This window comes from Taudactylus pleione, unplaced genomic scaffold (assembly GCF_031769625.1).
Source record: "Taudactylus pleione unplaced genomic scaffold, aTauple2 ptg000225l, whole genome shotgun sequence".
Lineage (NCBI taxonomy): Eukaryota > Metazoa > Chordata > Amphibia > Anura > Myobatrachidae > Taudactylus > Taudactylus pleione.
In genome coordinates this window covers 9309039-9333329 of record NW_028284627.1, presented here as the reverse complement: position 1 = coordinate 9333329, position 24291 = coordinate 9309039, and the positions used below count along the sequence as shown (strand labels likewise).

General features: G+C 42.9%; 1 protein-coding gene across 1 annotated transcript in view; it reads left to right on the top strand.

Annotated features, from left to right (window-relative positions):
* The window catches only part of RIC8B (RIC8 guanine nucleotide exchange factor B), a 95701-nt gene that overhangs the window by 10423 nt on the left and 60987 nt on the right, over nucleotides 1-24291 (top strand). The window contains exons 2-3 of the mRNA XM_088478924.1: nucleotides 17946-17993; nucleotides 20256-20864. Of these exons, the coding sequence (XP_088335050.1) occupies nucleotides 17946-17993; nucleotides 20256-20864 (657 nt within the window). The remainder of the gene's footprint in view (nucleotides 1-17945; nucleotides 17994-20255; nucleotides 20865-24291) is intronic.

Sequence of the window (24291 nt, the reverse complement as noted above, 5' to 3'; positions counted from 1 at the left end):
AGTTGCTAAAATATGCTAATGCCGCCCAAAGCGTGGCCGAGCATAAGGACGCCCACCGCTGCTCATATCTGTCCGACGACGTACAAAGCGTAGGCATTGGTACCATCCACGGACAGCAAGCATGTAAGGTAAGCCTGACCAGCCGCAGACTCGGCAGCTCTCCTGGAGATCAGAGAGCTCTCATGCTGCAAAGGAGATCGCAATGACTAATTTATGCACGCCCATGTAACAGCGTTTAAATGGCCAGACACACCTGCGTTCTTCTTATCACCCCCGAACACTGACTACCTGTCACTCACTTTGCAAAAGGTTCCTGTATACGGGAGTCGCAAAACAATCGCTGCGTGTGCGCAATAGCAAACAATCGCTCATTCTGCGACAATATTGTCATAGCGTCCGTCTCTCAATCAGGCCCAGAGTGCGAAGTGATCCTTTTGTTTTAGACTGCATTGAACCCCAATGATGATATAAATCGGCACTGTACACTTTTTTTTTTTTAGGTCTTTAGAAACTGATTTAAAAAGTAAACTGTGTTGGAGTATATTCTCTTTCCCCTAATCCCAAATGGCAAAAGACACATCACTCAGCACTGAGCTACACTAACATGGCCACTTTTATGGATTGCATAGTAAAGCATAGCACGCTGGAGTGGGTTTCTTCTGGCTGCTCTGGTTTCCTGTGACATAATGGTGAACTGGGAGTGTTTGCTCCACTGGCACAGGGGCTGATGGCAACGGTTAAATGCAAGCATTCGCTGTAAAAAGCTATGTAAACCCTATACACTGAAGTGCCAAAAGTCATGGGATAGCAGTATGTAAAGGTAATGGTAGATGGCATCGTCTTACTGTGATGTCTTGGACATGCCCAGACCTGCATCCATTTGTAATCTGACATCTTGTGGGTCAATTTGGACACCGGCTAGGCTGCTCATGGCAAGGCGAAGTGAATTAACGTAATTCGAATGGGGCTTGATGATAGTGGGTGCCCGACGAAAGGGACATTCCATTTCCGAAGTTGTGCGGATATTCAGCATACATCGATTTATGGTGTTGTGTGTACCTGGGAAAACCTCATGGAAAGCATTACCACCCACTGTTGACAGCGCAGTGGCCGACCATGTGTGCTTAATGCTTGTGACCAGCAGCGTCTGGCCAGAATTGTCCATGGTAACAGACAAGAGACACTGGCTCAAATCACATCCACATTTAATGCAGGAGGCACCAGACACATATTCAGCAGGTCATTGCAGCGTTCTTTAGCTTCCATGGGATATGGAAGCAGAAGACCCACCAGAGTGCTTCTGTTAACACTACGACACACCTTACACAAGACTTTACCTGGGATTGTGATGTTGCGAATTGGACCCTGGAGGACTGGCAACATGTGGCGTGGTCTGATCAGTCACGGTACCTATTTGTTTCGGAATGATTTTGGGGTTTGGGTGTTGGGCAGACCCCATGAGGCCGTGGACCGCGGTTGTCAACAAGGTACCATGAAGGATAGCGGTGGTTCCATAATGGTGTGGGGTGTGTTCACGTTGCATGGGTTGGGTGGTCCGCCTGAACATGTCATTGACCGGTAACCTCTACGTTGATGAACATTTGCAGCCATATATGTACTTCATGTACCCCCCACAGTGATGGAATATTCCAGCAGGATAATACATTGTATCATGGGTCCCAAGTTGTCCAGAATTGGTTTGAGGAGCATTCTTTAGAGTTCCAAAGAATGGTGTGGCCACCACATTCACCTGACATGAACCCAATTGACCATTTATGGGTCATCGTGGAGAGATCAATTTGCAACCAAGATCCTGCACCTACAAATATCAGGGGTCTGTGGAAAACTATCCAGACAGCATGGGTCAACATGAAATTGATGCCCGGTCGAGTTGCTGCACTTCGCCAGGCTAGAGGGGATCCTACAGGATATTAAGTATCTATCCCATGACTTTTGCCAATTCAGTGTAATATTGGTTATTGATGATGTGTTTATCATTTGTGTGCATTTTCTCTACAACAGTGCAAAGACAATCACTCAGATCAAGGACTTTAGTACTTCCTGCCTACTCTGAATAATGCCGCACATCCACTAGCAGACCAAAAAACGACTGCACGATTACGACATTGTAATCGTGCAGTCGTTTCACAGCCTGTGCTGTGCCTACACTGAACGGGCAGTCGTTCAGTGTAGGCACCCTCCATCATCTGTGAACATGCCAGATCTATCATTATCGACAGTTTGACCGACATGTTCACCCGATTATTGATGTCTGAAACGACCAGCGGGAGTGCGCATCGCTGGTCGTTTCCGTCATAAAAGCGCACGATTACTGAGCGATTACACGTTTATCGTAATCATGCAATCGCTCAGTAATATCGGCATGTGGATGTGCGTCTTAAGTGGCTTTCCAATGTAAGCACAGGATTAATATAACCATTTCAAAAATGGAATTTTATGGATAGCTGGGCAAATGTATAAAACAGTGGACTTTCGATGTTACCACTTCAGATGGAAAGTATCATTTGGTTAAAGTCTTCTTATCTGACCTGTTTCTCTGAGCTCATTGTTATACTAGAAGTGAGACTGCATGAAATATTAATGACCCAAACGTTAATGAATATTCATCTACCTGGCAATTGTGTCATTAAGATGGCTTTGGCCACCACTGTCACTGTAATAGGGGTGAGGAAATCGGAAACCATGCTTACCTAAATAAACATTACAAAGTATTTGTGACCGATGATAATTGATTTGCATTTGTGCGCACTCTGGTTTTTTTTCGTTTTTTTTCTTTTATCCTGTCATTGCCGGGCGGGGTTAGCCCCTATATTTCTTGTGGACTAGATCTGCAAAAAAGTTTACCGCAAGTAATGGCATTCCAAAAACAGTGATAAAATGTTATGACTTGAATGTGCATATATTTAAATACTGATTTTTATGTGTAGCTTTTAAAGCCTATATGTGAATGTTAATGCTTTTACCAAAAGCTATTGTCAGACTCTGTCAGGGCAGTCTTGCACATCCATCTAGAGTTCTTTTCTTGTTTTTGTTTTTTTTATTACCTTCTCCCAAAAACATGCTCCAAACAGTTAGTTTTACATTTTTGTTGAGCGAAGCTTGTTTGTCAGTTGGTTTCAAAGACTTTTTTTTTTTCCATTTCTTTTTAATTACATTACTTTATTATCATCTACTGTGTGGTGTGTTTAGTACTAGACACAATTTATATATTTTTCCTTTTCTGTGTACTGTGATTCTCTGGTGATTTTGTTTATTTTTTATTTTTTTGTGTGTATGTTCTTGTTTAGAAAATAAATAAGAACCCATTAACAACAGTGCATAAAACAATTCGTGCATGCCCAATGATGATCTAAATAATAATAAAGGGCATCTTATTGTGAAGTATGAAATAAAATTGCACCGTGATCAAATAGAAAAGTATAGTGAGTGGCATTGTACCAGATAATAATTAGGAGCTTATGTGGTCATGTAGGGATCATCTAGAACCAACTTCGGGATCCCCCTCTTGTACCTCAGATCCAGTTTATCAGCCAGAAGCCAGTCCAGCATAAGTTATAACACCTGTAGGACCATACTCGTTTTGTTTACGGGACTTCTTCATAAGGTGTAGGGGGAGATGTTAATAGCCAGGTTGGATTTGCATTTTAAATTATTGCTGCTTTAAAACATTGGGCAGACTCACCGGAATCTCACTGGTGCCTGCATCCCATAGTCCTTAAAGTGAACCAACACGGAATGACTTATACTCCATACATAATTGACCATCACAAAGTCACACCTATGTTTTTTTATTTTTTTATTTTTTAACTAAAAAACTGTATCAATCTGGCGACCTGAATGTTAGTGCGAATACAATAAAGATAGACACCCACCCGAATTAGTCTCTTCTGATTATGGAGTCACAGCTGAAGCTGTCTTCATTGCTTATGCATGTTTTAGTGTTCATTCTAGCACCCTTCACCTGTCGCAACTGGTGCAGTTCCTCTTTCCTGCCTGGGGTGTCGCTCTCTGCTCAGCTGAGTGTGCTAGAAGCACCAGATGTAACAAACTGATGAGATACTGACCATTTTTCTAGAAGCACCAGAGCAGAGAACGACACCCCAGGCAGAAAAGAGGAACTGCACAGGTTGTGACAGGTCCAGAGTACTAGAATGAACACCAAATGTATCAATTTTTTTTGTGAGAATATGTTAGCAGGTTTTGTTTTCCTGTACTGTAAACAGAGAGCTATAAAAAAATGGCTGTAAATTTTTATGCTTGGAAAAACCTATGTAGTGTCCTATAGGTAGGCTAGAGAAAAGGCGATTTATGTGCTTACCTGTTAAATCCTTTTCTTCGATTCCATAGTGGACACAGGCTTTACGCTGGGTATAGGTTGATGGAAAGGCGTCTGGGAACCACACAGTTAACTTTGTCAGGCACAGCCCAGGCTCCCCTTTCCGCTATATCTCGCCCCCAGCCACAGACGACCTCAGTTAAGTTAACAAGCCTAAGACAAGGAGCAAGAAGGAGAAGAAGGTCCAAGCACACAAGATATGTTACCAGGAGAACCAAAAACGGAGCAAGCTCCACAAGCCAGGTGCGTCAGAGTGGAAGCCCTGTGTCCCTTATGGTATCAAAGAAAAGGATTTAAAAGGTAAGCACATAAATCTCCTTTTCTTCTTCCTTCATAGGCTTTTTATGCTGGGATGTCCCAAAGCTAATTCCTCAAGGGAGGGTACTCTCCTGGGCTGTGCTTAGAACCCTTCACCCAAAAGCTGCATCAGGTGTGGCAAAGGTATCAAAGGAACAGAACTTCAGGAACATATTGGCAGAAGACCACGTGGCCACCTTACACAGCTGCTCCACAGAAGCACCACGTCGTACTGCCCACAAATTTCACACCGTCCAGGTTGAATGAGCCCTCACCACGGACGGTTCAGGAAAATCCGCCACAGCATAAGCGTGGCGAATAGTCAAACTGACCCATCTGGCCAGCGTCTGCTTAGTCGCTGGCCAGCCCCGTTTGCGAAAGTCATACAGGACAAAGAGAGCATCTGTCCTACATAGATCCTTTGTCCTATCTATATGAATCCAGAGGGCCCACATGACATCCAGAGAGGCCTCCTCCGGAGAAGAATCCGAGACGTGGAAAGCAGGAGCCACAATCTCTTGATTGATGTGAAACCAGGAAACAACCTTAGGAAGGTTGCGTTCAAAGGACATCTCTGTCCTCGTGAATGATTAGAAGTGGAGAGCGACAGGATAAAGTGCTCAATTCCGACACCCGTCGGGCAGAAGCTATGGCCAGGAGGAAGACAGTCTTCCAGGTAAGGCGAGAAATGTCCACAGTATCCAAGGGCTCAAAAGGCGAAGCCTGCTGAGCTCTAAGAACCAGAGACAAATTCCATGGAGCCACCGTTGGTGCAAACTGGGGTTGTACATGGAGGACTCCCTGTAGAAAAGTCCAAACATCTGGCAACAGCACAATCTGTCTCTGAAAGAGGACCAAAAGAGCTCAAATCTGCACTGAAGTGAAGCAAGGCGGAGGCCCATATCAAAAAAGAAAGAATTGGAGAGAGTATAAATGACCTGGGGTTAAAATTTCTAGTTGAACACCTGTCAAAGTAAGCCTTCTAAACTCAATGGTAAACTCTAGCCGAAGAGAGCTTACGAGCATTAAGCATAGTGTTAATGACTGACCTGGAGAATCCTTTAGCTCTTAAGACTGATGTCTCAAGAGCCACCCCATCAAAGCAAGACGGACCAGATCCAGGTGAAAGCACAGGCCCTGAGATAGAAGATCTGGCCACAGTGGAAGATGCAGAGGAGTGTTGGCAGAGAGACCTTGAAGGTCTGCGTACCACACACTTTGGGGCCAATTGGGAGCCACTAGGATCATCATGCCTCCCACCAACTTCAATTTGCGGAGGACCCGAGGAGGGATTTGTCAGGGATTTTCCAACCGATTGGAGGGAAGATGTACAGGAGCGGGAAGGTCCACTAGAAAGTTCTCCAGTGTGAGAGCAGTATCCAAATCTGACCACAGACCCTGAAAGGACCGCTGACAGGAAATCGCCCCCCACCCCCGAAATCTTGCATCGGTGGTGAGGAGGACCCAGTCCTGAACCCAAAAGGGACGTTCCCTGAGAAGATGGGATTCCGGGAGCCACCACAACAGGGAATGACAAACTTACTGAGAGAGAATAATCACCTGGGACTTATGCTGAAGATGGAATTTGTTGTAGATGGAATCTCAAACTTTAGAGGTCGGGAATGAAACTGGGCATACTCCACCATGTTTAAGGTGGAGACTAGAGAGCCCAGCACCTACATGAAAGAATGAATTGACACCTGGCGGTGGTGCAAAAACAACCGAATCCTGGACTGCAAGTCCTGAACCTTGTGTGCCGGGAGGAACACCTGCTGAACCTTGGAGTTCAGCAAGGCCCCCAAATTTGCCATTTCTTGAGAGGGGGTCAGAGATTTCTTGCAATTGTTGACCCAACCGTGAACCTGGAGAAGATCCACTGAGACTCGGACGTGCTCCCTGAGAATCTCCGGAGACTGGGCCAGGAGAAGCAAGTCGTCCAGATATGGAAAATTGGATTCCCCTGTTCCGAAGATGAGCCGTCATGATCTTCGTGAACACACAAGGAGCCGTGGACAGTCCAAATAGCAAACAACGAAACCTGGAAATGATACTCCAGGATCGCAAACCTTAGGAATCGCTGATGATTGAGATGCATGGGAACATGTAAATTGCCATCCTGGATATCCAGGGAAGCCATGAAGTCCCTGGGCTCCATGGCTGGAATAATAGAGCTGGAATCCTCAAGTACCTGTTGAGAATTGGTTGGAAGGACCCGTTCAGCTTCTGGACCAAAAACAGATTGGCATAGCAGCCCGACTCCCGCTGAGACTCGGGAACTGGAACAATGACCCTGGAGGCCAGAAGAGAGTGAATGGACTCCCTCCAAAGCTCCTGCTTTCTCCCGATCCCCAGGAAGACCCATGGAGAAAAACCGAGCTGGAGGATGCTCCCGAAAGGTCAGTGCGTACCTGTGGGATACTACCCCTCTTACCCAGGCGTCCTCCTTGGTCGCCTTCCAAACTTTGGAAAAAAGAAGAGGCTGGCCTCCCACCCTGGGGTCCCCCAGGAGTAGGCCTGCCCCGTCATGCAGAAGGCTTGTCGGCTGGCTTGGCAACGGACCATCTGGAGGCCCAGGGCTGCTTACCTGCAGGTTTACAACCCTTGGCAGAGGAGCACTGAAACCTAGAGGGCCGACCACCCCTTGGCCTTACCCTGCGGATGAAAGTACCGAAAATTAGAAGATCGCGACCTAGGAGCTGCCACAGAAGGGAGAAAGGCTGTCCTTGATGGTGTTCGTTTATGATGCCGGCGGTCGCTATGCCGACCGCCAGCATCTCCACTACAGAATCCCGGCGAGGGCTAATTAACCTACGCCGGAATCCCGGTGCCCGGCATCCCGATGGAAGAGATGCCAGGCGCCAAGTGCGGGCAGCCCCGGGGGGGAGGGTTAGGTTTAGGGTTTTGGGGGGGGGACTTAGGGTTAGGCACCCCCCCGTGGGACTTAGGTTTAGATGGCGGGGATAGGGGGGGCTAGGTTTCGGCACTTAGAGTGGGGGATTATGGTTAGGCACAGGGGGGAGGTTAGGGTTAGGCACCCTAAAGGAGGGTTAGGGTTAGGGGGTAGATTAGGTTAGCAAATGCTTACCTTTCACACGATCGGGATTTCCTTCCACATCGGGCTGGCGCTGCCGGCGGTGTAACATGTATTCCGTCCTAGATGCCACCACTGTAGCTACTATTTTGTCCAATTCTGGACCAAAGAGACCATCCCCAGAAAAGGGGAGAGCCTCGAGGGCCTTCTTAGACTCAGAATCTGCCTGCCAGGAATGTAGCCAGAGAGCACTCCTGGCAGACACTGAAGAGGCCGACATCTTGGACGTTAACATACCAGTGTCTATGGCAGCCTCCCCAGTATAAGAAGCCACCTCCGGCACATGCTCCATGAGAGACAAAAGATCATTCCTGTGGGCAGCGGACGTAAGGCCACCCTCCAGGGCGTCAACCCAGCTACCGATGGCCTTAGCAACCCAGGCAGAAGCGAGGGCTGGGCGAGCTACAGCACGCGCATTGGAGTAAATATACTTGAGATAAATTTCTAACTTCCTACCCATCAGATCCTTAAGTGATGCCGATTTAGGAAGAGGAAGAGTAGTATTCTTAACCAAGCGGGCAACATGCGCATCAACCAGGGGAGAAGATTCCAATCTAGTCCGATCAGCAGCTGGCAGAGGATAAAAAGTAGTAATACGCTTGGAAACTGGGAAACGCTTGTTAGGGTGAGACCAGGTTTCCCCCAAAAGATTCTCAAGCGGAAGGAAATTCTGACACTACCTTCCTTTGCCATTTAAATACTGGAGCATTGGATACAGGGGCTGGTTCCGTATCCTTGATTAGTAAAACAGATTTAACTGGCTTAACCAAGGAAACTACGTCCACCTGAGGCTGGGAATCCTCTGGAATAGATCAAGATTCCCCATCAGAAACCTCTGATAGGTTTAGTAGGCCTGTGTTTAGTAGTGCGGTCCCTGACCAGCATCTGTTTAAAGGACTCAAACACTTGTGCTAAATCCTGAACTGACTGCGTAAAGGACTGCATCCAAGGCGGTTTCGTAGCGGTAGGCAGCAACAGGGACAGCATCGCATTAGAACCCTGGGCCACACCTGAAGGGCCAGCCACAGAGGGCACTACCACAGGAGCTGAGATCCACCACTTGTAGCATTACCTATGACAGCAAGGAAATTAAAGCAGGTTCCTGGCTGGCAGTCACCTTGGCGCCCCTCTGCCTGCTGCCCTGGTGGTCTAGGGAGGATGTGGAAACTACCTAGGTCCCCCCTGCCTACACCGCCAGTGTCTCCCATACCGTTGGTGATAAGCTGTGATACCGTGGTTCCTTGGAAACTGGGAGCCGCACTTACCTTCCCCCTGCTCCGCCGACTGCGACTTGGATCTCCACCGAGACTGGAGCATCCGGCCAAGGACCCTGGCACGTCGCCAGTGCCGCGGCCGCAGCTGCTGGGGTGATGGAGCAGCAGCATAGGCGTCCTGTAGGACGCCTAGTGCAGCCTACTCAATAGCAAAATAAAAAACTAAAGTAAAAACCTATGAAGCTGTTAGTACAGCTTCCACAGTGTGCCTCATCGCAGGCACCAGCACAATAAACTGAGGTGGCTGGGGGCAGGATATAGGGGTTAGGGAGAGCCTGGGCTGTGCCTGACAAAGTTAACTGTTTGGTACCCAGACTCCTTTCCTCCAACCTGTACCCAGTGTAAAGCCTGTGTCCCCTATGGAGGAAGAAGAAATATGCGGTTCACCTACATTCCTGAGACGTTCCTCCCAAATAAACTCACTGCCAATGAATGTACGTCAGCTACTGTTATTACGTACATTCTACAAAGTTATGCTGGGCATACACTGGCAGATAAAGTGCCTGTTTTTGTGACAGCCTTTAGCCCAGCAGATATCAGGGCCATTCACAGGGCCTGATGCAGCACGCACCCGGCCACTGCAAAAATATGCTAATGGACCCAATCACAATGACACCGCAGCACTTGAACCAGACGCCCACCACTACATAATGCCGCCCACTTTCCTTTACTCACATCCGCAATACCTCGCTAGACAGCGGTAACATCGAGGACCAACAAACCCATTACCATAATAGTGGTTGACCTGACCTCACTCAGGCTTTGGGCTGCTTCCTGTGTGCATCTAGAGCTCTGGCAGCGTCTTCCATCACCAGTTCATACGCACTGGCACGTCTACCTTTCACTGACCAGCACTTTATTGTTATCTATGGAGCAATGTTTTTAGTAGTAGACAAACTAAAATCGCACAATTATTTTTCTTTTCCCGGGTACTGTATCACTGTACCACCTTTTTGTCATGTTTTGGGATTATTATTTTTTGTTTGTTTGTTTTTTATTTTGATGTGCCTGTCTATTGGCTCTTTCTGTTTAGAAACCAAAACAACCACTAAAAAATTATAAAATAAAAGCGTGTTTATTGATCCGTTACAAAATATAGACATTTTTGTTTAAATATATCAGATTTAGCATCATAGTGTAGACACAATAAAGCCTAATTCAGAGTTGTATGTTATTGCTACCACAGCTGCAACTTTTTTTCAGCTGAAGATGTGCGAAACAGCCACCGAGATTTATATTGAGATGCCCACCGGAGCCATCGCAGCTGTACGCAACTGCGTACACAATGCAGCATCGGACGCAGATCCGGCAAACTTCGACTTCCCAAGTGAGTCTATGGTCACTCATAATGGCCAATGTAATTGAGACGCTGGAGCCCGCTTTCGTGCATACGAGATCGCTGATGTTGGATTTAATACGCCAATGAAACAGTCAAGAGACACCTGTGTCTGGCACTTTTCTTTGCCTCCCCCAAACGCTTCCTGCCTGTCAATCACAGTGCGAATAAAAACTTGCAGCGTACGACTATGGTAATGTAATTTGATGAATGCGCCGTCTAATTCAGATTCATGTGCAGTGGCAAAAAAATAATCACATTATTTGCTAAAACATCGGCATTGCGTACAACTCTGAATTAGGCCTAATAGTGCCAACATATTAATTTAGCATGGAGGTGCATGCCACATAATCATTATGTAATATGATCATAATAATAATGTTATATACAGCACTTTTCTCCCAATAGGACTCAATTAGGACAGGGTTTACCCTGCAGCTAATAAATTGCACTGCCCGATTCAAGTTACTGCGGGAACCCCGCACTAAATAGCAGAGGCCGGAAAATACGTGTGCAGATTTTACATTTTAACGAGTGGGGAAACCCATTCTGCACTGACAATTGGGGGTGGGGGGGAAGATGTATGTGATACCAGGACATTTAGGTAACAATCTTTCTAATATGTGTAAGGAGTAAGAATAGGACCTCTGGGATCCTTTGTGTGTGTATTGAGATTCACACCTGGGGGTATCTATAGAACCAATATCAGTGAATATTGCATTTGTCCTGCAGTGACTGGCCCCATCAACTATAGTGGGATGAAAAATATAATCCCAGGAAGATTTGAAAGAGGCCTAATGCAGAGGATTGAATGTCATGGCCAGCAGAGGTACACCAACCATATAGTGAATAATTTAAATAGTATTGTCGTCATTCTGATAAGCAAACCGTGGATACTACTCCTTCTCAGACCTGTTCGATAACTTGAAAAACAAAGTACTGACTGCGCATTCAACACCAAAATTATACATAAGAGTATAAACGTTTTATTACATACAATAACAATTATAAAACGGTGTGCTAAGTGAACATGAACTCTCTAATAGAGCAAGCATAAGTAATAGCATAAAATACTTGTAAATTATAGAAAGAATCTGAATTCAAAAAGGCCTACAACGTTCGTGGAGTCCACATATCAATAAGCCATCTATAAATCCTCCAGAGAGGATAAAGATTGAAATTTTCACCTATAATTGTCGTTAATCCAGATAATAGTCTGATCATGTAAGAAGTCTTTGCTTTAGTGGATGAATACTAGAAAGAGGGAGTAATGGACAATAGACAAGCCTCACTTGTATGCTCGTAATGTCTCGTTAGGATGCAGGTACTAACAATTGAGGGTCTTAATCGCTTCTTTGAATTGAGTTTATTGAAATTTCATTACAACATAACACGGATAGTAGGACATCGGTTCACATTTGGCTCATCAGACTAGGCTGCACATAAACATTGCTGACGCGTTTGACAGGTAAACTGGTCGCTTCCTTAAACTTTGTTTATGCCAATATCTAAATATAATCATTGCTTGTAAGCCTTATCCAATACATTAATAATAATAAATAAACAGAATTATACACATTCATAGTAGCTATTATAATATGCATATTAAATCACACATCCATTCAATTGTGATGTGTAAAAATAGTGGTATTCCATCAAGATTGTGTCTAAAGTATGTACAATATGTAAAAATGTGCAATAAATAAAATATAAATTATTATTGATGTATTGGATAAGGCTCACACATGTTTATATTTAGATGTTGGCATATAAACACAGTCTGAGTAAGCGGTGCAGTTTGTCCATGAAACGAGTCACCAATTTGTATGCGCACCTCACTCTGACAAGCCAAATGTGGAATGATGTCCGCCTATCCGTGTTACATTGTGATGAAATCTCAATAAATTAAAGTCCGAGAAGTCCCTAAAGACGCGTGACCACTGGACTTTTAAAAGCGATTCCTCTTTCTTTTGGCAGCAAACATTACCATTTGATGAAAGTTTCTCAAGTGAGTGGGCGCGAATCAATCCTTGTACAGTGAGTACCGTAAAGCCTCCTGACTGTAGTTATTCCCACAGCATACTGACTTCAGGGAACTGGGTCCCAGATGAATGTTTGGACATCTGTTGTCCATGTAATTAATGTTCCTTTATATTGCTCTGATCTGTGAGAGTCTCTGAATTTGTTGAAGGGATATTGGTAGATCAGCAGTGATCACCGGATTGTCAGTTGTAAAAGCCCTACAGCTGGATAGAGATTGAACAGTAAAGTCCTGAAGCTCAATGTGTTTCAGTGCTCTTTGCACCTTTGTCAGGAGCATATGCTGTGGCCCTCACAGAATGGAGCAATATAAAGTCTGTATAATATTCACTGATATTGGTTGTATAGATACCTTCAGCTGTGACACTCAATACACACACAAAGGCATCCCAAAGGCCCTATTCTTACTCCTTAAGCATGAGATATATGTCTACACATCAGATGGAAAGATGTAATGTACGATACGGTCAATATCCTGGCGCATGGGATGCCAGCACTTAGAATACTGGTGTTGGAATCCCAACACCTGTCAGAATCCCGCCGCCGGCATCCCGAGGTAAGTAGCCGGGTTAGGAGGAGGGTTAGGGTTATGGTTAGGCAGTAGGACGACGGTTAGTGTTAGGCACTAAAGGGGGAGGAGTAGGCTTAGGGTGCGTGGAGGTTAGGTTAAGGCACTAGTGGGGAGGTTAGGATTAGGCATCCGGGAGGAAACGGGGTAGGGAGAGGGTTAGGATTCCTACTTGAAGGTGTCTGTATCCTAATGCTGTCGAGATGGCGGTGTTGGGATTTTGACCGCCGGGATCCCAAACACCAGCATCCTGTACCCAACCCGCGCACATCATTTAGTGTGTACACCCGACTGCATATAGGGCCTGATTCAGAGATGCACGCAAACCTGATGCTTTACGTACATCTCTGATGATGGACCTATTCTGCGCATGTGCAAAACTGGTCCTGCAAGATTGCTCGCAGTGCCCCTAAATCCTCAGCATGATTGACATGTTGCGGCCATTTGGGGGCTGCGTAGGGGGACGTTTTTGTACATATGCCAGGTTCTGCGTCTTCTGATGCAAATTTCCTGGCCCTGTCTGAGCAGTTCCGTTGCCCATTCTGAAGGTTAAGCTTACTCAGATTTTAGATGACTACGGAGGTCGCGATGGTGATCCGATGATGCGTCTTTGGATGTAGCACTTGGATCTGTGATGCTGGCCATCAGATGTCTCCTGCTGCATTAGCAAATGTTAGCAGCAATGCTAACGGCGTCCATCTCTGAATCGGGCCTATAGTGTACAGGAGAAACAATTAGTTGGATACAATCCACCAACACGATAGATCGTGCCTTCATTCGGAAGATTGCATAGTGTGTACCTTCAATGGTATGTTTTGGAATCATATGATTTTAAGTGAAATTGTAGCGGCCGCCGCATCATTTGTTACATCATTCGGGTCTGTACTTAGCTTAATATTTATAATGTGGTACAGAATTTCTTTGGACAGGTAAGTGTCTTATGCTAACTTATATACTCATATGCTTGTTCTATTATGGTGCATACACACGGTCAGATAAAAAGGACGATTTTAACGATATCATTTGATCGTTTAAATAGTCTTTTTTTTTTAACCCCTTATAACGACCAAATGATGGTCGATGTGCGGGCACGGATGATCGATATCGACCATTGCCCGTGCATTCAGGCCAACCTGGTCGATATTGACCAGGTTAGCCTGTTTACTATAGAAACCCGCGATTGTTGATCGCGGGTCTTTACGACGTTTGGGATTTGGTGCATTTTGCTGGATGTTCGATATCAAACATCCAGCACATGGAGGACGATCAGACAACGATATCGTCCTGTGTGTATGCTCCAATAGAGAGTTCTTCCTGATTCAATACATTGCTCTATACCTGTTTGTGTATGTAATAAAACATTTATACTTTATTATTTGAGACTTTGTAATTCTTTTCGTGTTGAATGCGCAGTCAGTACGTTCTGTTTCCAATATCATTTTGAAATGAATGCATACCCTTCTTATATCTCTGAAAAGCTGCAATCCACCATGTAGATACAGATAGAGCAACACAGTTTACAAATCACCCTTTTGAGGAGTTATTCAGCATGCTCTTAATGCATTTAATGTCCTCGATATCCTATTCATTATTACTGCAGATATTTTTTCATATTAAATCATGAAATTTAATAATGCTCCAAGTCTGTATTCTTACAGCTCATGCGTCACATTCTAGATTGGTAGTTTATAGCGCTACATTTTAAGGCATATATTGTTAGGCTAACAAGGAACCTGATTACAGTAAGTTGTGAACGTATAGTGTGAAGCTTAAGGGAAGGAGAATTGAACTCCTTAAGGGTGAGCCATTGAATCAAATTTTAGTGGCGGTGGCAGCAAAGGTATTTAAACAAATTGTGTAATAGGAAAAATGAGGTTTTAATAATTTTTAGACAGACCCTCTATCCTTCCAAATTGCTTAATCTAAATCTATCTGCAATAACATATCATTAATTTTAAAGTGTTACAAGCTGTAGAAAACAAATTGACAATAAAGCAGTAAAGGGGCCTATCCATTAGCAGATAAATTTGAACAATGAACGATTTATCGTTCAGTCGTTCAATTTATCTGCTAATGGATAGGCTCTGAACAATAAAAATGCGCACTCCCGCGGCTGACAAATTTGGTCTTTTGTCTGTCCGACATGTTGGTCAATTATCGTTTGTCGCTGACAGATAGATATTAGAAATTTCTGCCGCTGTAAACGACAAACGATTTTTTTTTAATGAAAATGAATAGAACCATTAAAAAAAAATCCACTCCCAGAATGTCATGCAATATCGTTCGTCGTTTGCCAAAATCTGTCATGTACATGACCGATATCTGTCACAGCAGCCCCAGGAATTTTCAAAGGATAAATCTTTTGTCTTTCAGAAAGATCTGCTAATGGATAGGCCACTTTAGAAATCTCATGGCGGCTTCATGTGGACCCAGAGATGTTTATTGGCGATCACTGCTATGGAGAGTGTGCTTGTGTGCATTATGTGGCAGACTGTCTCTAAGCATGTTATTACTGAATAAATGATAAATGCACCGTTTTGTTTGTTACAAAACATGACCCAATTATATTTACTTCCCTATTAAAAACTTCACCTTCATTGAAATAATGAGAAAAGTATGTCCCGGCTGCTTTGCATACAGGAAGTGTTTGATCTCTGACAAATGACGTACTAACTGATCTTTGCGAGCTAGACCTCGCTGTGAGAAGCCATATGGGGTATTATAGAAACGGCCCTCAAATTTTGTAAAAACATTTTTTTTTTATGAATTTATTTCACTTTTTGCAGTTTCGCCATAAATGCACATTTTAGTTTTTGCTGCCCTGTAAAAAAAAGATTTCCAGTGTATCTGATTTCTTTACTTGCCATGTTAGGGCTAAATGAATAATAGATACGTATTGCAGGGAGAGCTGAAACACAATAAAGTGCTGATCGAGTTTGCAATGAACACTACAGGAAGGATTCATTTGTGCGTATAAATAGGAGTTTGAATCAGCTTTCAAGATTAATGAGGGAGAGCTTGATGCTGTTATGTGCGACAAGCTGTATCCACTGGATAGATGTAAAATAATAGACTGTGGGCTCTGAGAATATTGTTTATTTTATAAAACTGTCCCTTTTGAAGAGTCAGAGTTTAAGTGATCCCTGTTACCTACACGCCAGAGGTAACCATTCTGTGTGTAAGAAATATACGCCTCTTAATTCGGTAGGATCTATTATCAGTCTGGCATCTCAAACATCTGTCTCCACTGTGTCATATAAACAGAAGCAAGTAGCAAGTTTTCTGGCTTGTATGAGACTACAGCCGGGTACACATTAGCCGAAGAACGATATATCGGACGGGCGGTACACACTGCACGATCTGATGACCGACTGCCCGAAATGTTGTTTACCGGCACCATTGACCTTGTTGCCGTTGGCAGCTGGGTCACTCTGGAACGACCCCGATGTTGGGCAGCGGGGCCGGACCTAGTGGGTATGCTACACATTTACAGTTTATGATAAAGCGCCAACTACTGTCCCTCCAGTGTAGCTTCCAAGCAAGACTGGTAGATTCAGTGAAATGTTGTGCGGCCTGGCACACATCAGGTTATTAAAGGTGGAAAACCTTGCTTGTTTTTTGTTCCCACCTCTATGGGTTTACGAAAAACAAGAAAGGTGTTCCTGCCCCAGAAAATGCAGGTTGTATTATAAACTGGCAGCTAATTTAATCTGAACCCTTTATCCTGTAGCTGTAGCTGTTACTGTACTGTACTCCAACTAGGCAACTTCTGTCAAAGAAAACTTTGCTGTTGATTTCTCAAAAAATTGAGAGAATCCAATATATACAATCAAAAACTTCTGAGGTTTTAAATACCCTTTAACATATAAAAACAGTATATGTTATATTTTAAACACATGTATAGCAGTTATATACAGTTGACCTGAGGCAAATCTTAAAATAAACCTTTATAATACGCTTTAGGCCCATGGTGGATGGATCCTTTTATAATAAACTGCTTAATCACTATTAGAAACTTTTTGTGTTTGTAAAATATGAAATCTAAACACGGAGGACTAAACCTAGACTATCCAAATCATTGTGAGGTTCGTGTTTTCAGTTGACGTTCATCGAAGGTGGAAAACCTGGTCTCCCGATGTCCATGATCTGCCAGGGTTTGCAGTTGGTAGCTGATTACATTACCTGGACCCCATATGATTTATTGTTGAATATAGTTGTAAAGTGCTCGTAACCTATTCAAAAGAGACCAAAAAGTTTTACCAAGTTGGGATCGACTTATTGCAAAACATTATGTTTTTTTTTTTTTTTTTTTTTTTTTTTTATCATTTTGGTTTTCTTCTTTCAACGATTTAGGGAAAGCAATGTACTGTGTTAGGAAAGGTGATTTTGTTTTCTTTTTGCTGTAGGATAGTGCTGTTTTTAAGGTTGGAACCACCAGTCCGTGTATTGTCATTGGATACCAACTTCTAGAGTTCCATACCTTCTACCTTCACTGTAGCTTTAAAGCATGGTGGATATTACTGGTAGTAATTAAGGTTTAGCAATATGTCACCCTATTATAAAAAAAATATCCATTACAAGACTCATAGCCAGGTGATTATTGTAGAAGTTATCTGGTCACATTTCAGTTGACACAAGTACAAGTTAATAGCCAAGTCAGACAGACCTAGACATAGACTGGCAGCTTTCCTTGCTTGCCACCATTTCTCAATCGCAAAACCCCTGACTGGTGACTACCCAGCCGTTTCTACTTGAATTTTGGAGCAAGAATGTGTATATTGGCACCAGTTGTTCAACTTTTTTTTAAAGGAAAACCATGAACTTGATTTAAGGTTCACAGACAATCTCAAGTATTTGAGTTCATAGATATGAATGTATGGAAATTGCATTAAGAAGCAAGATTGAATGTTGTACTCAACCCTTACTATACCAGATGTGTTACTACCTAATTAAGCCAATATCTGTCTATTTTCTCATAACAGAATCGTACCTTGTTTCAGTTTGATCCAGCCGATGAAGAAAAGAGAGAGGCAAGTATTCGAGCCAGATATGGACACTACAGTGCAGGGTCACCAGTTGTGGTTAGACATTTAGGGGTCTATTTACTAAGCAGTGTTAGGAGACAGAGTGAAAAGTGATAAGGTGCCAGCCAATCAGCTCCCTACTGTCATCTCACAGGCTGTGTTTGAAAAATGATAGTTGGGAGCTGATTGGCTGGCATGTTATCACTTTCTTATCACTTTTCACTCTCTCCTAACACTGCTTAGTAAATAGATCCCTACGTCATACATGAGATTGGAGCACTGGAAACTAATGGGACATTTGCATTGTTTTAATATGGACCTGTCACCTTAGACAAAATTTCTGTCCAAAACTACTTATCCAGCAAAATCGATTAATGCACGAATCCTGAACACATGACCTTGGAAACTGGAGTTGAGAACCTTTGCTAAAAATAAATTTTAGCGATGGCTTTTAATGTGCTTTTCATGCATTGAGCACTTACCAATACTATCTATTTAAAAACTGCATTAAAACTGCAGGCCACAAGAAAGCATTCATCTTGGCAGCAGATAGTTGCGAATGAGTTTGGAATTTCTGCTCAATGCTGTCTGAATACAGATGTGTCCTCCTACATCTAACCCCAGTACTCAACGCAGCACGACTTCCCTGGCATGAGTGAGCCGCCAAGTCCCGTACTACTCTGCTGGCGTTGGGCATCTTTTTTGCCGAAAATGTGTCTGAGTCGCGATGCGACTGTGCTGATTATTTTGATATGTGACAATTGTATATCTGTGTGAAACGGAACTTGGAATGAAAAAAGCTGCAGCCGCTACATTGTAGCACTTTGTACACAGATTCAGAGACTCAGTCGCACACAGATATACAAGTGTTACAATCTGTTGCTGCGCCCTAGTTGCATCACATTGCGACTTAGATGCATTTTTCGGCAAAATAGGCGCCCGGTGCTAGCAGAGACCTGACACGCCAAGGGGGACTTTTTAGCACAACAGCAGCAAAGATGTATAAGGACACATTTGTACCTCCTGAATCTGTACCCATATGTTCTGCAAATGAAGATAAAGTAAAGTATATATTACTATTGCAATTGTAAAATGATAAAAAAATTTAATGCATTATTATTTGTAAGGACCATTTAATTTAACATGAAGGTTTATCCCTATTAGAAAAAAAGACTCAGTGCTGCTACAAATATAGATACAAAAGTTTTCTAAAACTTATCATAATCGGATTATGCAGTCACTAAGGTGTCGCTCACAATATGTGCTTTAAAAAATGGGTAAAACACATGTATGTAATGTATGCTGTGGTTTAGTAATATGTTGTACTGGTAGCATGCATCAATGCCCCAATTCTAATTTTAGAACTCCATAGTAGAGGAGCCCGTAATGAACCAAGGCCGAATCAACAGGGTTTATTTGGGGGGAGAGTTCCTATTTCCAATGCCATGCTTTTGATCTTTGTGTTTACCTATCACTCTTTTACACATTGCTTACAATGATTGAATTCCGATGTAGACCTGCAATACCTCTAACTCCTAAAGTAAAGTTTTGGTAAAGGGGTAAGGGCCTTATCCCTTAAGCAAAACGTCCTTTTAAGGGCTAGAGGTGGTGCAGGTCTGAATTGGAATGCAATCATCTTACAGATCTGGTTGTCTGATGGAGGCAAGCAGTTTTGTTTATACCCAGAGAATATAGTATTATCTACTTTAGGCATACACTGTGGTAAATATTGCGGTGTTTGGGATGTTGTCTCTTTTTGGGGGCCCATACACCAATCGCAAAAAATGATTAGCAGATTATGCATCCCCCCAGCTACCCCTCGATTTAACAATTTTCCACTCCACCAATATGCTCCCATACATTGCCGATCTTTTTCAGGAATTTTCAGATAATTTTCATCCAAAAGATCATATCTGCGACTCATGAAAGTGCCCATTTTACTAGTAATGGTCTGCAAATCGGCTGACTAGTAATCTATAGCCCCGATTGGTCATTGAAATCCAGCATGTTGGACAACCTGATTTATCATTTTCGGTCGAAATCGGCAACCAGTGAACCCCATACATTTGGCGTTTTTACACAATCGGCTGCAAAACGCAGAATTGCCCCAATTGTTTGCTGATGTATGGGCCCCATTACTCTATGGTACAGGGAAATTCTGTCAGTTAACCTTTTGCAAATCCATTTTTTTCATACATTTGTATTAAACATTGTATATTTGTGTAAACATTGTACATTTGTGAACTTTTTTCTTTTCACTTTCTGCAGAAACTGTGTGAAGCTGTATTTGAAGTCCTGGATAAAGGGACCAGCATATCCTGCCAGATCATGTGCTTAGAGGCTCTGCGCATCCTCTCCAGAGATAAAAAGGTTTTAGTTCCAGTGACCACCAATAAGAATATGCAGATTCTAATGAAACTGGCCAAGCTGGACCCTAAACTGAAAGCTCTCGGGGACGTAATGAATTTCCCCGTCATTGTGGAGGCACTGAAGTGTTTGTGTAATATCGTCTTTAATAGTCCGGTAGCACAGAAGCTGAGCCTGGAACTGAACCTTGCGACCGGACTTTGCAGGCTCTTGGAGAAATGCACGGACCGGCGTACAGTCAATGACATTCGCTGCTTTAATCTGCGATTGCTCTTTCTTCTTACTCTTTTGCACGCAGACATTAGGGCTCAGCTGAAACAAGAGCTGCAAGGAATGCCCCTGCTAACGCAGACCCTGGAGAGTATTGTGGGTATTCATTGGGTGGGAAAATACCAGGCCCTTACAGAACTGAATGGCCCTCCACTGTCTGTGCAAGAGACAGACTGCACTATAGAGGCGCTAAAAGCACTTTTTAATGTGACGCTGGACAGCTGGAACGTCCACAGTGAGGTATGTCGCCTCTTTTTACATATACATACTATACATTCCCATGGCGATATATAATGAAAGAAGAGGTCAAAATATTCCAATGATTATCTCTGTGATGATGTAAATTATTCACCCAGGATCTTCTATTTTGATATTGGGCAATTCTAGTCAAATCTGTGTTATTCGAAGAAGTACGTAGATATCTATTTTGCATGGATAAGATTGTGTACAGTAGTCTCAATGTTGATGTCTTTTTTTGTGGAATTATATTCCCCTGCAATGCCAGCTGCTGTTTTATTATCTTGTCATTTTTCACTGCGCTGCAAGTAACCATTATGAGTAGGTGTGCCATCTATTAATTAGCGGTTGGCATTCCCTAAGTCTTGGATATGCTTAAAGTACCAATGCACAAGGGGATGTAGTTTAACCTGTCTATCGACAGAATGTCAACAAGTAGGAGGACAGCGTTATGTCGATCCCGGTAACACTTTGCCGCTTGTCACCATGGAGCGTTGTGTGGATATAATAACCCAGGGTCTGTAGAGTTTTAGGTGAGGAACAGGTGGTAGCTGCTTGGAGGCAGCAAGTTATAGGTCATGAGAGGCAGGACGAGAGATGTTTATTAATATTGAAATGAGAATTATTGGAAATAACAAAATAAATCCATTTAAAATTAAAGAAAATGAAGAAGAAGAGAGCTGGAGGAATGGGAATACTCTTTGGAGAGTTAAGCTGAGCAAACACTGAACAATTATCGTTCCGTGTATGTATATGAACAATTTGCGTTCCGTGTATGTACAGTGCATCCCGAAAATATTCACAGCGCTTCACTTTTTCCACATTTTGTTATGTTACAGCCTTATTCCAAAATGGAATAAATTCATTTTTGTCCTCAAAATTCTGCACACAATACCCCATAATGACAACGTGTAAAAAGTTTTTTATTGAGATTTTTGCAATTTCATTAAAAAAACCCCAAAAACTAAGAAATCACATGTATATAAGTATTCACGGCCTTTTGCCATGAAGCTCAAAATTGAGCTCAGGTGCATCCTGCTTCCACTGATCATCCTTGAGATGTTCTTACAGCTTAATTGGAGTCCACCTGTGGTAAATTCAGTTGTTTGGACATGATTTTGAAAGGTATACACCTGTCTATATAAGGTCCCACACTTGACAGTGCATGTCAGAGCACAAACCAAGCATAAAGTCCAAGGAATTGTCTATAGACCTTTTGTGTCTCGAGACACAAATCTGGGGAAAGGTACAGAAAAATATCTGCTGCTTTGAAGTTCCCAATGAGCACAGTGGCCTCCATCATCCGTAAATGGAAGAAGTTCGGAAACACCAGGACTCTTCCTAGAGTTGGCTGGCCATCTAAACTGAGCGATCGGGGGAGAAGGGCCCTAGTCAGGGAGGTGACAAAGAACCTGATGGTCACTCTGTCAGAGCTACAGCATTCCTCTATGGAGAAACAAAAACCTTCAAGTACAAACATCTCTGTAGCAATCCACCAATCAGGCCTGTATATTAGAGTGGCCAGACGGAAGCGACTCCTTAGTAAAAAGCACATAGCAGCCCGCCTGGAGTTTGCCAAAATGCACCTGAAGGACCATGGGAAACAAAATTCTCTGGTCTGATGAGACAAAGATTGAACTCTTTGGCGTGAATGCCAGGTGTTATGTTTGGAGGAAACCAGGCACCGCTCGTCACCAAGCCAATACCATCCCTACAGTGAAGCACGGTGGTGGTAGCATCATGCTGTGGGGATGTTTTTAAGGGGCAGGAACTGGGAGACTAGTCAGGGTAGAGGGAAAGATGAATTCAGCAATGTACAGAGACATCCTGGATGAAAACCGGCTCCAGAGCGCTCTTGACCTCAGACTGGGGCGACGGTTCATCTTTCAGCAGGACAACGACCCTAAGCACACAGCCAAGATATCAGTGGCTTCAGGACAACTCTCTGAATGTCCTTGGGTGGCCCAACCAGAGCCCAGACTTGAATCCGATTTAAACATCTCTGGAGAGATCTGAAAATGGCTGTGCACCGACGCTTCCCATCCAACCTGATGGAGCTTGAGAGGTGCTGCAGTGAGGAATGGGCGAAACTGCCCAAAGATAGGTGTGCCAAGCTTGTGGCATCATATTCAAAAAGACTTGAGGCTGTAATTGCTTTCAAAGGTGCATCAACAAAGTATTGAGCAAAGGCTGTGAATACTTATGTACATGTGAATTCTTACATTTTTGTTTTTTAAATTAAATTTGCAAAAATCTCAAAACGTTTTACATGTTGTCATTATGGGGTATTGTAAGGACAAAAATGAATTTATTCAATTTTGGAATAAGGCTGTAACATAACAAAATGTGGAAAAAGTGAAGCGCTGTGAATACTTTCCGGATGCACTGTATATGAACAATTAGCGTTCCGTGTATGTATATGAACAATTAGCGTTCAGTGTATGTATATGAACAATTGGTGTTCTATTTATATGAAAACGGTCAGGATTGTCTTACTTGATTGTCCAACATGGTTGATCCTCCCAATTGTTGTCTTATTGATTCCATACTGAGAAGTGAAGATTGAGCGCATACTTTGTGCAGTGTATGGAGGCACACCTAATATCATGGCATCGCTCAGCCCCTTTACCAGTTGGTCGGATTATCGCCATTGTCGTTTAGTCTATGACCAGCATTGGTTGAGCTGTTCTAGAGAGAGTAAGAAGGTTACATGTAGATGGGTAGAGTACACTGATATTTTCCAAGAGGCGTTATATTGAACTTAAACAAATGTGATTCTTAGAGGCACAGTTATTTGGGAGGGGGGTTGGCGGAAAAGGGAGGTTTATAGGTGTGAAGGATAGTGTGTAAAATACATGCAGATTAAAGTAGGCTAATGTAAGATGTTTTAACAAATAACTATTCAGGTTTTGGAATAATTAATTCTTATCTAAGTAAAGAATAATGTAAAGCTAATGTAAATATAATGGATCGATAATAGTAATAGATTAGTGATATTAAAATATTAAATAATACATTAGTCACCTATAAATGGGAATAAATATGAATAAATAAATGTTGGAAAACAAACAAGTGAAAAAATAACTTGGTTTGCAGACTGTTTTAATAGTCTTGTGTGGGAATGGTACCCAACGCGTTTCACACCAGCAGTGGCTTCTTCTTAGGCTTCAGTAATCATTCTCACTGAATCCACAGAGGAAGCCATTATCTGATTTCTTTTGCTTTGTTTTACATTTGTTCCTATTTCTGTGATTTATTAATTTATTACTTTATAAACCTTTATTTTTAATATCACTTATTTCTAGTAACCCTTGATTTACCATTCATCATTATTCTATGTTTCCATCAGTATTAAAGCTGCTCTATCCCAAAATAAAAGACTTAACTGACGTGCCCCTTTCAATACAGTTGTTTTACCAGAAGACGGGAC